This window comes from Lissotriton vulgaris, chromosome 11 (assembly GCF_964263255.1).
Source record: "Lissotriton vulgaris chromosome 11, aLisVul1.2, whole genome shotgun sequence".
NCBI classification, from domain to species: Eukaryota; Metazoa; Chordata; class Amphibia; order Caudata; family Salamandridae; genus Lissotriton; species Lissotriton vulgaris.
In genome coordinates this window covers 819,760,985-819,776,351 of record NC_141699.1, presented here as the reverse complement: position 1 = coordinate 819,776,351, position 15,367 = coordinate 819,760,985, and the positions used below count along the sequence as shown (strand labels likewise).

The window sequence follows — 15,367 nt, the reverse complement described above, 5'->3', positions numbered from 1 at the left end:
ATTTGTGGCAACTGGGCACAAACACACTTGTAGGAGGTAAATAGCACATTTAGCTAGCTAGGAAACATTAATAACCATCCACCAATTCCGTTAGCAATTGTTGTAGTTGTAAAATGAGGGTGAATGAATTCAAACTAAATCCCATTGCCTCCTTATCTCGGCCCTTGCACAGTAATCTTCAAACAAAAACCATTAGTTCTATATACATGGAAGAACTATCTCTGCATATAACTTACAAATGCTGCTATCCCTTGATAATGTTATTCAATAGGATAAGCCCACCTGCACATTTCCTACACTTGTATTATATCTCAAGAAAACAGTGATATCCCCATGTGCTCCTAACAAAATATGCAATATTTCCTTTAGCTAATGTTATCTAAAACATTACTTCTAGTTCTTTACCCTACAGTGTGAGGATCAGGATATTTAAGTAATACAAATCAATCACATACTGTCACAGTGGCTCCCTACGTGAAAATTGCACATTCAGTTGGTTAGTTCTAAAAACAGACTTTGGCCTTTGACCCTTAAACCTGTTGTCCCCTGCCTGAGAAGGGCTACGCCATGCAGACTTTCCAATTCAAAGCAACTATGAAGAATCACAGCTGAAAGGCAGTCTTGTTCCATTCCAGTTTTCCAGCAATTTAGAGGTAGGATAATAACTTCTGCTGGTTTTTTATATTCATTTACATTTGTAAGCAGTGTGCAGTGTGCTTTTCTAGCAGTATAGAGGTCAGCTATTTGTGCTTACTTAAATGTATGCATTTACTGAAGCCTAAGATCAGTTTGAAAACTGCTCTGAGTGGCAGAACTACTTTTAAACAGTGAATTTTGCCCAATTTCGACTTTGCTGTTAGGGGCACTTAAAAATGAATAACCTTCAATGTTTTGGCATATTAATCATACCCAGAGTGTCCCCTACATATGCCAGGAGTGGGGGATCAGAAATGTATAAGGTACACCCTTATAAAATGAGATTTGTACGCCTGGGTAAAGTGACATTTTCCATTTTAGTTCCCCCCATTGCGGTACAGCTTAAATTCAACTTTGATGCTAGGCGTTCACAGTATGATAATTAGGCAGTATAGAGATAAAAAAACGTTTTAATGCACCTATTTTTAATGATATTTTTTTTTCATATCGTCAAAATTCCCCTTTTTTAAATTAATTTTTTAATAAAACCAACCCTTTTGATGGTTCCACGTATGAAAAACAAGCCTCATTCCTTCCCTATCATATTTAAACGCATTCATTTATAACCCTAAGCACAGAAGCCTTACTTGAAACATGAAAAGTCTGCGCCACTTTTTAAAGGACAGTTATTATTTAACATGAAAACCACGAATTTGCTGATGTAAAAAGGCATTGAGAAAGGAAACCCTACTTTCAATCTTTTCTCTGTTATTCTAAATAATGAAACTGTCTTTTGTAACTGTTTATAATCAACAGTCTGTAATGCAGGCTTTTATACCAGGTTTACACTAACTGAAAATCTAGTTGACTTAGCATTTTCCCTCTGTGGCCTGCGGTCAGGAATAGCCATGTGCTATTTACGCAGCTGTTGCTCTGACCAGCAGGTGTCAACATCTTACGCCTTTCTCAGGAGAAAAAAACCCTTTTTCTGTATTTGTAAGGCCCTGACAAACTGTAGTCTCCGTTGGTCGTGTCAGACAGCTTCTTTTAAGTGAGACAGTTTAAAAACAGCTGTTGGAAAGCTTTTTTTTCTCTGGTGTTGAAAGTAAGGATGTCGCAGTCTATTTAATAACGGAGGCATTTCAAGCCAGTCAAAATCTATCTTTCTATTATGCTGTGTTTAGTTCAGCAACAACCAATTTACTCAGATGATGTGAATGCCTTTTAATATATAATACAATGTATCTAAGGAAAATGCTGTAGCATTTTGCATTTTAGTGCTAATTATCGCAAAGCACACAATTCCGTTTTTTCCCTACCTTTCAAGGAGGCGTATTTTATTCCTATTGAATGTGAATTCCAATTTTATCTGAGGTATTGTGGCAATTTGCACACATGTATAGTTTCTTACTTTATCAATTTTAATGATAGTGTGCAGCTATTTAGCATATGTTACATAATTTCATTTCTGGATTTTTTATTTAATATGTAATTAATTAAATTACATTTTGCATAACAGAATGATGACAAAAACACATGGAGCTCATTTCAGACATTTACAGAACGGGGTCATACACTCAGAACACACAATACAACGCGCTTAAGGCTAGCTATTCTTACACAAAAAGCGCAATCATTACTTACTCACACACACAAGTACCACTGATGTCAAATCACAAACCACATAGACATTTAAACATAATTAACCCACAAATCAACACTTAGGACAGAACCAAGAGACAGCCCACGGACTGTACTGAAACCAAACTGTTTGTAAATACTAATTGTACGTCATATTTACAAGAAGAGCTTCTCAAAATTAGTCCAAAAAAACTGCACCAAAACAGCCCAAAGACCGTTCCATGTTCAAGAAGCCAAAATACACCAAATTCGCCAGTTTTGGCTGTCATAACACTCAAAAAGTGCTATGCATATCACCACTTATAAATGTTACTACGTGTATAGACCAGGATCCTTTTTATGTACATATTTTAATTCCATGGGGTACTTAGTCAACAAGGAAGAAATACGTTTTTTATACCTAAACCTATTTAGGTATCCCCTCTAGGGGAGCCGGCTGATTCCGTTCTAATTCAATTATGGTACCTCCAAGAAAGGAACGCATTCTTCGATGTGCGCTTGAAACAGGCATGCCAAAAATATTGCAGCATATGCAATATTATACAGCAGAGGCACTTAACACAATATGTGCCGTTACGAATATTCAAAAGTTAGAGAAAAGTCTTCTCATTACCTGCCTACACAAATTGCAATTCATATATTTTCAAGTTTCCAAGATCTTTGGCCAAACCAAAGCAAATCACATGTCGACAACCTTTCCAAGCACAAATGTCCAGCCTCTCACTGCCAAGTTCTGAATGACCCAACGGTTGTTTTGGAATACTCACACCAAAAAGATTCTCAGTCAGGAGCGGTAAACATTTGGACGATCAAATCAGGAAGATCAGAAATATACTGGGCCGCAGAGACAGAAAATCTTTGTGCACAGGGTACCTCCTTAGTAGATTCCTGTCCTGTCCTCCTCAGTAGATTCCTGTCTCCTGTCAAGACCACTCCCGTGGGTAGCAGTTTCTCTGATGAGCCCCACGTTGTTGCAATCTTTAACAATCCTAATGAACGATCTGGAAAATGGACCAGTTAATGCACATTTTACATCTGTTCAAGTTGAACATGAATGTATTACTTTATGTGAAGAAACATTAAGAGAATATCTAGTATCCTTAATCAATAGGTCAAATGGACTTTCAATCATTGCTGATGAAAGTGCTGACATATCTGGAAAAGAGCAGATGTCACTTGGAGTATGTTTTGTAGACACAACAAGTAGCACCGTAGCTGTCATCAGAGAAGAATTTCTTGGATTTGCAACCTTAAAAGAAATGGATGCTATCTCAATTGCAAATATGATTATGGATACATGTTCTAAATTTGGATTAAACTTAGAAAAACTCTATGGCCAAGGATATGATGGATGCTCTACAGTGGCAGGAAAGGAAGGTGGCGTTCAAGGCATAATATCGAGAAAATATACTAATGCTGCTTTTGCTAACTGTGCTGCACATAAACTTAATTTGGTTGTTAATGACCTGAATGCTGTCCCTGATATACGGAATTCTATTGGCACAGTGAAAGCCATCATCAAGTTTTTCCGTGAGAGTCCAAAAAGGAGATTTCCTATTCTTAATCTGCCATTGCTAAGGGAAACACGATGGACAGCAAAATAGAAGAGCATTCGAATTTTAAGCTCACACTTTTTTTATTAGCAATTAAGCCTACTATGCACTACTGCATCAGGGGAAACACGTCAGGATGCATATTAATTGCAATGTTCCTCCAGCATAGTGAGCTTTCTCTTTTGCTTGTCCATAATTTTAGTTTATTCATCAAGATTGGAATCTGCTTAAGATGGACGGAAGGCTGCGAGGACTGCATTTCATTTTCATTTTTTTTTCATTCAAAGACTTTATTTCGGTTAGTTTATTAACCATAAAAGCACATACAGTTTAAAATACATTTATCAACAGTCCATAAATGAGTTAAAGCAATTGTTTTGATAAAATTTCATCTTACGTTCATCTGAGTGAGAAGATAACATGTAAAAAGCTTAAAACAATAAATTTATACAATGATGGTTTAAAAAGATTAAAATGTCACTAGTGACCCATTTATTCGCAGGGGCTCAATACTATCAATATGTAAGAATGTGTGCCGTTTTTATCAAAGCAAACTACTAATGCATTGGTGTCTGATTAAGATCAGATGGACGGAAGGCTGGGAGGACCGCATTTCATTATATGACAAAAAGCAGAAGAGCAATTTAAGGACATTTTTACAAACGTTCAAACACTGTCAGAAAAACTGAACACCGAACTTTGTGTTCCCAGACAGTGTGGCCAGGAAGTATTTAGTTCTTGGGTTCCTCTTCTGTGGAAGAATACTATCGCCAGTCTATCTATGTACCGTATATGGACTCTATCATCACATCATTAGTAAGCCGGTTTGCTAATGAAAACAAGAAACATTTGAGTTTCTTCTCACTTCACCCAAAACATATGGCAAAAATGACACTTGAGCAATACAAATGCCATATTGCAAATTTTAGAGAAATCTACGACACTGAAAACCTGAAATATGAAGCAGTTACGTGGTTTCAGATCTGGTCAATGAAGGACCAGCAGTTTGACAATGGATTTCAGGGTTTGCTGAACCACACAGATTTATTTCCATCACTCCAGCAAGCAATTTTCATTCCTCTCACATTACCAGTGACCACTTGCACAGTGGAAAGGTCTTTCAGCACAATGAGAAGGGTGAAATCCTGGTTTGAGGTCGACAATGGCATATGATCGCTGTTAGACCTGGCATTTCTTGGCGTGGTTACCCCTGACATTTTGCCTCTACCTCCTCTATTTTTGATGCTGTGATTGATTTCGTTTTACTGGCTTAGATGCTTTGGGCACTTTGCCACTGCTGATCAGTGTCAAAGTGCAAGTGCTCCCTGTATAAAGTGTTATGGTAATTGGTTGTCTATAATTGGTATGTTTGCCTTGCTAGTAAAGTCCCTAGCAAAGTGCACTATGCGTGCCAGGGCTGGTAATGCAAATGCTACTAGTGGGCTTGCAGCCCTTATTGTGCCAACCACACAAGTAGCCTTAAAGAGAGATCTCAGGCCCGTCACTGCAGTGCCTGCACGCAGTGTGTAAACTGCTTTGTTGTCCTGGCAAATGTGCACCCACTTGCCAGGCCTTACCTTCCATTTTTATGCGCATCAGACACCCCTATAGTAGGCCCAAGGTACCCCCTGGGCAGGGTGCAGTGTATGTGAAAGGTAGGACATGTACTGAGATGTGTAAATGCCTTGACAGTGAAAGGCTGACAAATTTGTTTTTCACTGTTGCAAGAAAATCTTGCCTATGGGAAAGAATGGGGAATGCTGTGTCCCATGGTTCCAGCATATCTTCTCATAGGCATAAGATGGAGAGATGGAGTTTAGTATGCCTGAACTCAGAATTTAATAACACATCTTTTTGTGAGGATGGGTTTTAAATTGTGTGCTTAGCAACCACATGGCTGGTTCCTTGTCTTACACCATCTTGTGGGCCTCTGCCTGGTTGTATATTGCCTGCCTGGGTTTAGATGTGACAGGGTCTGGGAAGTGTCCTGACCCCAGGGAGGAGAAGGTGAGATAGCAACAGCCTAAGCCTGCATTTGATGTAGGGGGAGGAGTAGCCCCCTGGATGTGAAGAGGGCTGTGTTGCTGCCACAACAGGATGGCTCCACCTCCTTCTGAGCGTCTGGGCCCAGACCTCCACTATCAAATGAAGGTGTGCCCTGGCAGGAGGGCACCCAGAACTGGTTTGGACTGGGGTCAGAGCCCACTGAACACAAATACTTCAAAGGCATTTAGGGGGTATAAATGTAAGAGCTGCAACCCTTGAACTCAAGACTGCAATCCATACTGAAAAAGGATTGAACCTACTTTGTGATCAAGAGGAACCTCTGCCAAGGAAGAACAGCTGAAGAGACTGAAGAAAAGGCCTGCCCTTGCTGTGTGTTCTGGGGCTGGCCTGCAGTTTGCTGATTTGACTAAGGAGAGGACACTGGACTTTGCTGTGTGCTGTGTCCCCCTGCTTGTGAGGACTTTGCTGTGTTCTGTGTCCTGAAGTAGCCCGAGGAGAGCTGGTCCCCTGTTGTGGAAACTCAGGAACACAAAAGTTTCCGACCGCAGCTCAGCGACGCTGTGTGCGTGGTGCTCTTGCACACCTGAGACTGCCATGTGGTCTGTGGTACTGCTTACAAGGTGCCCGGGAACGCATTGCCCCTTCAGCGTGAAACATCATCCACGCTGATGCCTTGCTGTTGTGGCCCAAGCCCTCATCGTACCGGAGGCTGTGAGTAAAGATCCCCGTCGCCGGCCCGAGCCACAACGTGCCAGAGGACTGTTTGAAACTAAGACCTGTGTCTCAGCGATGCTGTGTGCGTGGTGCTTTTGCACGCCTGAGACTGCTGTGTGGTCCATGGTACTGTTCACGAGGTGCCTGTGATCGCATTGCCACTGCAGCGTGAAACATCGTCCACGCTGCTGTATTGTTATTTGTGGCCCGAGCTGTCATCGTAACAGGCTGCGAGTAAAGATCGCCACCGCCGGCCTTAGGACGCAACGTTCTAACGGAGTACTTAGAATTGAGGACTGTGTCTCAGCGACGCTGTGTGCGTGGTGCTTTTGCATGCCTGAGACTGCAGTGTGATCTGTGGTACTGTTTACAATGTGCCCCGGGATCGTATTGCCCCCGCAGCGTGAAACATCATCCTCGCTGCTGTTTTGCTGTTTATGGCCCGAGCCGTCATGGTAACTGAGGCTGTGAGTGAGGATCACAGCCGCTGGCTCAAGCCGCAACGTGCTAAAAGGATTGCCTGGAGCTAAGGAAGCTACAAGGTGAAAGGGATTGTGAAGTTGTTCATCTAAAGGAATCTGCCCAAGATCAACAGCTATGGAGAAGGCAGCGCCATAACCTGTCCGGCTACAGCGCTGCCTAGCAACAGAGCCGCAACGAGATCGGGATCACCCAGCAGGATGTCTGACAATTGGGGTGAGAGGGAGAGAGAGAGGCAGCGCACTCCCCCAGGTAAGGCTTGGACTCCGATCGGGAGCCGCAAGCGTGTGTGGCCTGGGGAGTTGTGCGGGTGGAGTGCTCCGAGCTCTCCCCCACTGCACGGCATTAGACGTGCTGAGTCCCCGAGCGGCCCAGACCCGCCTAGCAGGACCGGGGCCGCCCCTGTAAGTCTATGACATTTGTGTCTGCTGTTGGGGCCTAGTGGGGGCCGGAGTTGACCGGGCAGATTGCATCACGAACTGCATTATTATTGCATTACGAACTGCCTAATTCCTGCATTACGAATCTCATTATTATTGCATTATGAACTGCCTGATTCTTGCATTAAGAATCGCATTATTATTGCATTACGAACTGCCGGATTCGTGCATTAAGGACTGCCCTATCATTACATAACGAACTGCATAGCATTACATTAGGACTGCATTGGAGATTGTAAATTGCTCATTAATACCCCAAGTACCTACAATGATTGCTCCCCTAGTAACCGGCCAAGTGAATGATTACGAATACGCATATGCTGGTTTTCTATCGTTTGGTCTCATTGTATTCCTTTTTAGGTCTCGCCTAGCGATGCAGCGCGAAAGCGCTGTCTCTAGCGAGATCTATTGTTACCGACTTGCTTTGGAAGGGGAGACAGGACATGTGCATGCGCAGAAAGGACTGCAATTGTGAACGCACCCGTGAACGCGTACCACGGTGTTAGATTAACTTGCAGGACAGGGCGCAGCGTTTACGCGCCTCCTACTTGGGTTGAGGAATCCCACCTTCCAGTCATGTTGGCTGCTCCGGTCCTCTGCTCGGGGTCCCACTTGCCAGTCACCTCTCTGCTCCCTCTCGGGGTCGATGCAGCTCCTTTTCGATACCAAAATTCCATATCTAAAAAGGATAACAGGTGCAGGAGGGGCGCCCGCCCCATAAAGACCTAGACGTGCCTTAACTCTGTTGTAGCACGCACCCTGGGGAGCCAGAGTGCCCATCTAAGGTGTGGCCGCGACTTCCTTGACCTTATTCCTTCCCCAGAAACAGTCTTCTCATGAGTCACGTTGTGCTTCTGCATTCTCCGCCCAGCATTACTACTGCAGGGTGTCACGCCTCCCATTCGACGTAGCCGCGCCTCTCTCATGCTTCCTCGAGTCTGTTCTTGACTCTCTCCTCCAAAGCCATTGGTATTTTCAGTGCCGATTTAAATGTGTTTGTCCTTGCCATAGGACCAAGTACGCCTTAGCCATCTCTTTACAAGCAATTATAATGATGTACCCGTTTTTGGAAGATAAACAAGCAGCCACAAAAGCAGGAGGTCTGACTTTCAGAAGCCTGTGATTTGTTTTTGGAAAAATGCAATACATATTCAAAGCAAAAACGTAGTTAAAAGTGAAAATGTGGCCTGTTTATATTTAGGGAGAAAAATCAATAAATAATGACCATTCGCAAAAAGTCAATTAAAATACCATGAAATGAAAAATGGCACATCACCCTTTTCACTTAAGTGGCTACTTTTTAGATGTATGTGTGAGCGCACAAGCAAAATCCTGTCATATCGTGAAGCGAACCGAAAATTGCATTGTGCTGCTGACACCTTTCTTCTTGGTACATAGTATGGGGGTTGAAACAAAATGTGAGTGACTCTCAAACAGACCAGCGGTGGAAGAGGACGCCTGCATATGCATTTATGAGGATTGCTATTTCTGTCTCCATTCCATGTATGTTTGCAGAGTTCTGAAATGTACATATTCAGCCAGCAGCAGTAAGTGAATGTACTCCACACCCTCCTTATTGTACTAAGCTTTTTTTCTTGCTTTGTGAAAGTTGTACATTCACACCGATCTGCCTGGGTACATTTTAGGTTCTCTTTTCATATGTGGCAGGCGCTGAACTCATATTGGATTACATATTGGAGGAGACTCTTAGGACGTGGCCTCTCCGCCAGGGCGGCTGGCCTTGAAACTGGGGAACCGGATTCGAGTCTCAGCAAGGACGCGCAACATCCTGTGATTCTGGGCAAATCACTTACTCTCCCCGTGCCTAACAAAACAATCATTTGCAATGCAATAGGTCTCACATTTACACAAGTTTGAGCTATTGACATTGCAAATAGCAATGCCTTTTATATTTGTTTTCATTTTAAAAACATAAATAAAAGGCATTGTTATTTACAATGCCAATAGCTTTAACTCGTGTAGCTGCGAGACCGATTGCATTGCAAATGCTTGTTATAAGATACTGTTATTTTTATGTACCCAGTGTGTGGCCATTTGTGGTGTTATCACCGTGATGTTATCACTGTGTTACTGGGAGTGTGGTTGCAAATAATTTACACATTGCCTTGGAGATAAGCCTGGCTGCTCGTGCCAAACTACCAGGGGGTGAGCAGGGGTTATCCAAAGGTGTGTCCCTCCTTACCCTGACTAGAAGCAAGGGTCCCTATTTGGACTAAGGTACCTACCTCAACCAACTAGAGACCCCCAGTTCAAACAATTGCTTATCGGGTTTGTGTATGATGAGCATACATTGAGCAAAAATTGATGAAAACAAACAGCTGATTGAAAAAGTAATTGATAAATTTGCACGAAACTACAGATGTTTACAGTTCCTTTTTCAAGATCAGTACACTAACCAGTGAACAAAAACTGTATAAAACTACTACTCATTGAAAAATATGGCTGTTAAATTTCAGCAAGACTGTACATGTTTGCAGTTCCAGAAACAGTAATCCAGGTTAAGTTTATATGTTCTATTTTCCAATTTGGAAGAGAACAGCTAATATTTTATTTATGGTAATATTTTTGATTGTATTTATTTTAATATATTTAAGTTAAAACATTTCCAAAATAAATACATTTATCATATATTTAATTCTTATTCATTTATGCGCGTTAACACCAAATGCAGACTGACTCTACATGTTTTTTTATATAATGCAGTTATAGTGCCTATACTGCCTTGATCATGTGTGTATGAATAATGTCGTGTATTTAATAAACAGATTAGAAATTGCTAATCAGACAATGGCAGCTTGATTATTTCATTAAGCCTTTGCATCAGGCTTTTAAACCCTATGCATGACTGTGCTTTTTCACTTTTGGCCAAGAACCGCTTCTGTCTGCAGCTCTGCTTTTTTCATTGCCAGCTGCTAGAAGGTGTGAATGATATCTATCAAAGGCCACAAAAGAAAGAGATGGCTGTCGCACCACAACCCTATTATGTATGAGATCAAATGCAGCCTGCTACCTTCCCCCCATGGCTCCTCCTGCGCCCCAGTGTTTCTTGTGCCCCACCTGGCACACAAAATGTCAGAAGATGGTGATGAGGTTAAAATCTTGCCCCCCACACCCCTGGAAAAATGTCTGCGTACCCCCACGGATTTTCATTCACAAGAAAAGATAGTGGGGGACCAAATAGGATTGATATGTAGATGATTTGGTATACACCTGTTACAACGCAACTTTTACAACTACCTACTATTACAACGCAACTTTTACAACGCATACCATTACAACGCATTGCGCTGGGGGGCGCTCTAGGATAGGGAATAAGTATAATTTACTATCCAACACCTTCCCTAGTGTCCACGGGGACTGGAGTTAGAATAGTAAATTATACTTACCACTATCCAGCACCTCAAAGCGCTATGCGTTGTAATGGTATGCGTTGTAATGGTCGCGTTGTAATAGTAGGTAGTTGTAATGGTATGCGTTGTAACATGGTACATCCAGATGATTTTACCAAATGTATGACACAGGACAAACAAAGGTCCTGAAAAACTAACATTCGCAGAGCAGCACTGCGTGAAAATCAGCAATGCTGCTTTGCATAAATGGGGAAAAAATTTGTGTGACTCTTGGAAAAAACGTGATGTATGTCGAGGATGTTTTTAGGTACAAGAGCACAACAACATATGGGTAAGCCATATAAAATGTTTATTTTCGTGGCAATTACTCATTTTATGCGTAGAGATATCATACAATATTCTGCTATTCTCTTGTTTGCATCTGGTTTCTTTAGGCATTTGGACTTCGTGAAAAGCCAGTTCATGCTATTGCAGTAGATTTAGCTTTGCATTAAAACCTGTGCTTTTTTGGGTGTTTGAGCTGATCATGCCCAGTTACACCATCTTTATGTTGATTACATGTGACCTGGTGCTTTACTACATGTGTTCTGGTGCTTCACATCGCAAAGTGATGTTTGTATGGTATTAGAGTGCATTTTTCGTGTTTATTTGTGTTTGTGCACATAAATCATTTGGTACTGCTGTTAGCACCAGTGTGCACCACAAAGTAGACCTAGGTGGATTTCGCAGAACTCCGCGAAGTGACAAAAAACTCTGCCGCGCTCCGAAGAGTTACGCAAGCGGCGGAGTGAGGTAAGTTGCGCTGCTCATACTGATTTTTAGCACTGGGAGTTTGTCCCCCGCTGTAAAATCAGCGCGAATTGCACTGTGAGCAGTGCAAGAGAGCACAGCTTCTTTCTGCACGAGCAGCTGCTTTCTCAACGAGAGCGGAAGGTTAGTCAACACGTGCAAGAGTGACCTGCCACAGCTACCCACGTTGAGAAATCTCATTGGGAGTTGGTCTAGCATTGAATTATCCACGAGTTCGCTTGCCAACTTAATGTTGGTGAGCCACAAAAGAGGAAAAACTCTGCACTGCTACGCTGAGTTTTTTGGGACGCCGTACTCTACACAGATTGCAGAGTGGGGAAAACTCCACAAACTCCATGAGCGTAGTAGAATTTTATACCCAGGCCTACCAAAAAGTGCCTATATACTTTGCACAAGTGACATCTGAGCCATATAGTAAATGTGGACAAGAGGTTTTAATGACACAAAAGAATAAAACGAGCCTCATACATGTGCCTGATACCATCTCTTCTGTGACATCATGCGATCTCTGAACCTGACGCACATAATTCAAAAAAAGAAATACATATTATGTACATTCTCAGAATGAAATCCACTCTCCGTATTCCTCGTTTACCCTCTGTGCTTTTACCTTTTGTCACCTCTCTTTCACTTTCAGAGGACTACAAATCGGAGCTGAGAGAGCAGTTACCCCTCATCGCTGGATCAGCAGCTGCTGGTGTGGTCTTTATCGTCTCACTGGTAGCGATCTACATCGTCTGCAGCAGGTTGGTACCAGTCAGATAAATGATATGACGCCAGTTTCATGTAGCCATCCTTTTGTGTGATGTCAATTCCCCAACCCATTCTTCTACTCCGTCTGTGGAAGAGGAGGATCATCTTGTTATTTTGAAGGCTTGGATGATGTTCCTAAGGTCAAACTGGTTGACATTGACTAGAGGGTATGATAAGGCCTGGGCAAAACATTTTGCAGAATTGCGAAACACTCAGGATGGGCCTGTGAAGGAGTTTTATACAATTTAACAGATTCACCACAGGTTTTGAGAAACTGTTTAGATTTGCAAATTTCTGTGAATTTTCACATTTTGGGTCCATAGCCTGAACATGTTTGTATTTGATAGTAGCTCACAAACCACCATGAAATAGGGAAATATTCCCAAAATGTCATGTTTAAGGGCTTTTGTTAATGCCTTTTTCTTTATAGAGAAATTCCTTGAAACTGTAACTGTTTAGCCACCACATTCCTGAAACAAAACAAAATTGCTCAGGCCTAATTATGATTGAATTAAACCAAAGAAATCTATGCCGCATTATTAGATCCGACTCTTATTTGCTGGAAAAAAAACTGTTATCACAAGCTACTGATCCTTGTGTTTTACACAAGTTGATGGCGTGGTAACATTTTTATGACACATAATAAAAAAAAGTGATGGCTGGAATGCTTGAATTGATCTCAACCAGCGGGCCATACGTATTTGGGTGGTTTGTGCCATTGCACTTGGGGTCCAACCATATGCAAAGAGTAATATCTCCTCAAGCTCACGGGACAGCCACCCACCTAGTCTTTTTCGAGTTCTGATTATTTTCACTATTGTCATCTGCCTTCTTTGGAAAGTGATATAATATAGCAGATCCCTTGTAGACTCCAGTTGGCTGTAAGAGGTAGGATGTGAAAACATATGGTGCAAAAGCATGTTTTGCATAAAAATAGCATCCAAAGCATAGGCTATCAGAAATCCAACCTTAAATAAACAACTTCTAAATGAAACTTGACTTACACCAAATCACACGCTCGGACACTACCCCACAGAAATGCTAGGACTAGTGTTAATGTATGTGTGCAGTAAATTAAGCTGGGTTTCCGATTAAATACTGATGGCAATTTTTCTAATGAGATAGTTATGTTAGTTCGTATTATTGGTAGTCGTTTTATTTTATGTATTTGTTTACTTTCAGCACCACTTCAGTTGTTATTAGTGCACTTCACATGCAGCATTAACTGATTGTACCTATTAAGTTTACAACTATTGTTATATACTGTGGACTTTATGTTTTTAGAAAAGATCTTATTTCAGTCCGTATTTTTCACATCACCAAACAAGAGAACCTTAGTGGATACATTATTAGGAAATGCGTAAACAGAAGCAAAGTAGCTTTACTACTACAATTCCCACCATACTTGCTGAATAGGACCCCAGTTATAAGCAGTGTGGGGCTCCCACTTCCACAGTTCATTAAATGCGGGAACACGGCCTGTTTTAGCGGGTGCAATCCTGCATCCAATAAAATCACTTTGCATTCTTGAGTAGGAGCTACAGGTGAAGGCACAGAACAGCCCCAACTCTTCACCAAGTTCAGTATGGAATCCCCCCACCCTACCTAGTGACAGTAGAGCCTGACCCCTGCTACTCACATTGACCCCCACACTTCCATTTAGCACAGGCTCCGATTAGGTGATAAATAGAAACAAACAATGGACAGAACCTAGGACGTCTACGGTGCAGGAAATGAGGGGGATTCCACCGGCTCTCGGTTACGGGAGGTATTTCTAGGCGAGGTCTGGGATCCAACATCGGGACACAGTTCAGCAGCGCTTATGTTATCTGCCCATAGCAAAGGCCTGATTTAAAGAGCTATCAGCCATGCTTTTGTTTAAGAATCACCTTGGTGGGGAGCTTTCTGTAGCTCATCATCTAGATGGCAATACAAAGGAAAAAAAAACAAAGCCCCCAACCTGTTATGGCTTCACAAGCACTTAAGAGACAATATAATTTGGAGGCAGGCTTTTGACTTTGTGCACCTCCCTTGCCCGCACTCAGTGTACGAGATGTGCATGGACTGTAAGAATGCTAGATGTGTCTGTATGTATGAGTAATTACACAAGTAAATAATTAAATGTTTTATGTTTTATTAGATCTTTTATAGTGGTACTCATCAAGTGTGTAAATTAATTTACAGGAAATTACATAATAGGCAATAATGGTTTTGAGGTGCAGCAGTCACATACAGTTCTTGTAGAGATTGTGTGTTAGGAGTGTATGGTCGAAAGAAACACAAATTCAGCATTTCAATTTAGTGCAGCCAGTAGGGTTGTCTGTACTAACAAGTCTTTATTAGTACTCAAAGAGACCCTTCCTTGCAAATTTGAAATAGCAACAGATTGAGGAAAAAACCATAAAGATTAAAATCCATGACTTGTGGTTTGCATGCTGCGCCTTGCCTTGATGCTGGTTCACAGTTTATTGTGCTATAATTAAAGGATTTCAACTTATGAACTTGAAGTCACAAATGGTCTCTGTGTCAAAAGCAGTTAACCCACATTAACCTATCCATAAACAATACAAATCTGTAAACTGCTTGGTATAGTATGTTCTTTTCAGCAGGCACTTTTCTATTTTATGAGTCAAAACTGGACAAATAATACAACTGTTCATGAACTGCATTCAGCCTCAGAGTTATTATTATCCTCTGAAAATTGGTGGATACACTAAGATGTCTGCAGCAGATGTGTTAACCCTGTAAGATATTTCAAAATGCTTCCCCTTTGTGACCAATTAAGCCAAAATGGATTTACTGTCACTTGTGTCATTGTTGCCAATTTCTTTGCAGTATATTTAATAAAATGTATACATTGACTGTCAGAGTCTGGATTTCATGATTCCACACCTCGTAACATCAGCCCCATTCCTCTGTCACTTGTTGACCCCCAATTTATGGGTTCCAGGAGTAAACTGTA

The 15,367-nt window shown here is 41.7% G+C and overlaps 1 protein-coding gene across 1 annotated transcript in view; it reads left to right on the top strand.

The window, feature by feature from the left end:
• The window catches only part of EPHB1 (EPH receptor B1), an 865,486-nt gene that overhangs the window by 698,647 nt on the left and 151,472 nt on the right, over positions 1–15,367 (top strand). The window contains exon 8 of the mRNA XM_086943930.1: positions 12,290–12,398. Coding sequence (XP_086800056.1) covers positions 12,290–12,398 — 109 coding nt within the window. The remainder of the gene's footprint in view (positions 1–12,289; positions 12,399–15,367) is intronic.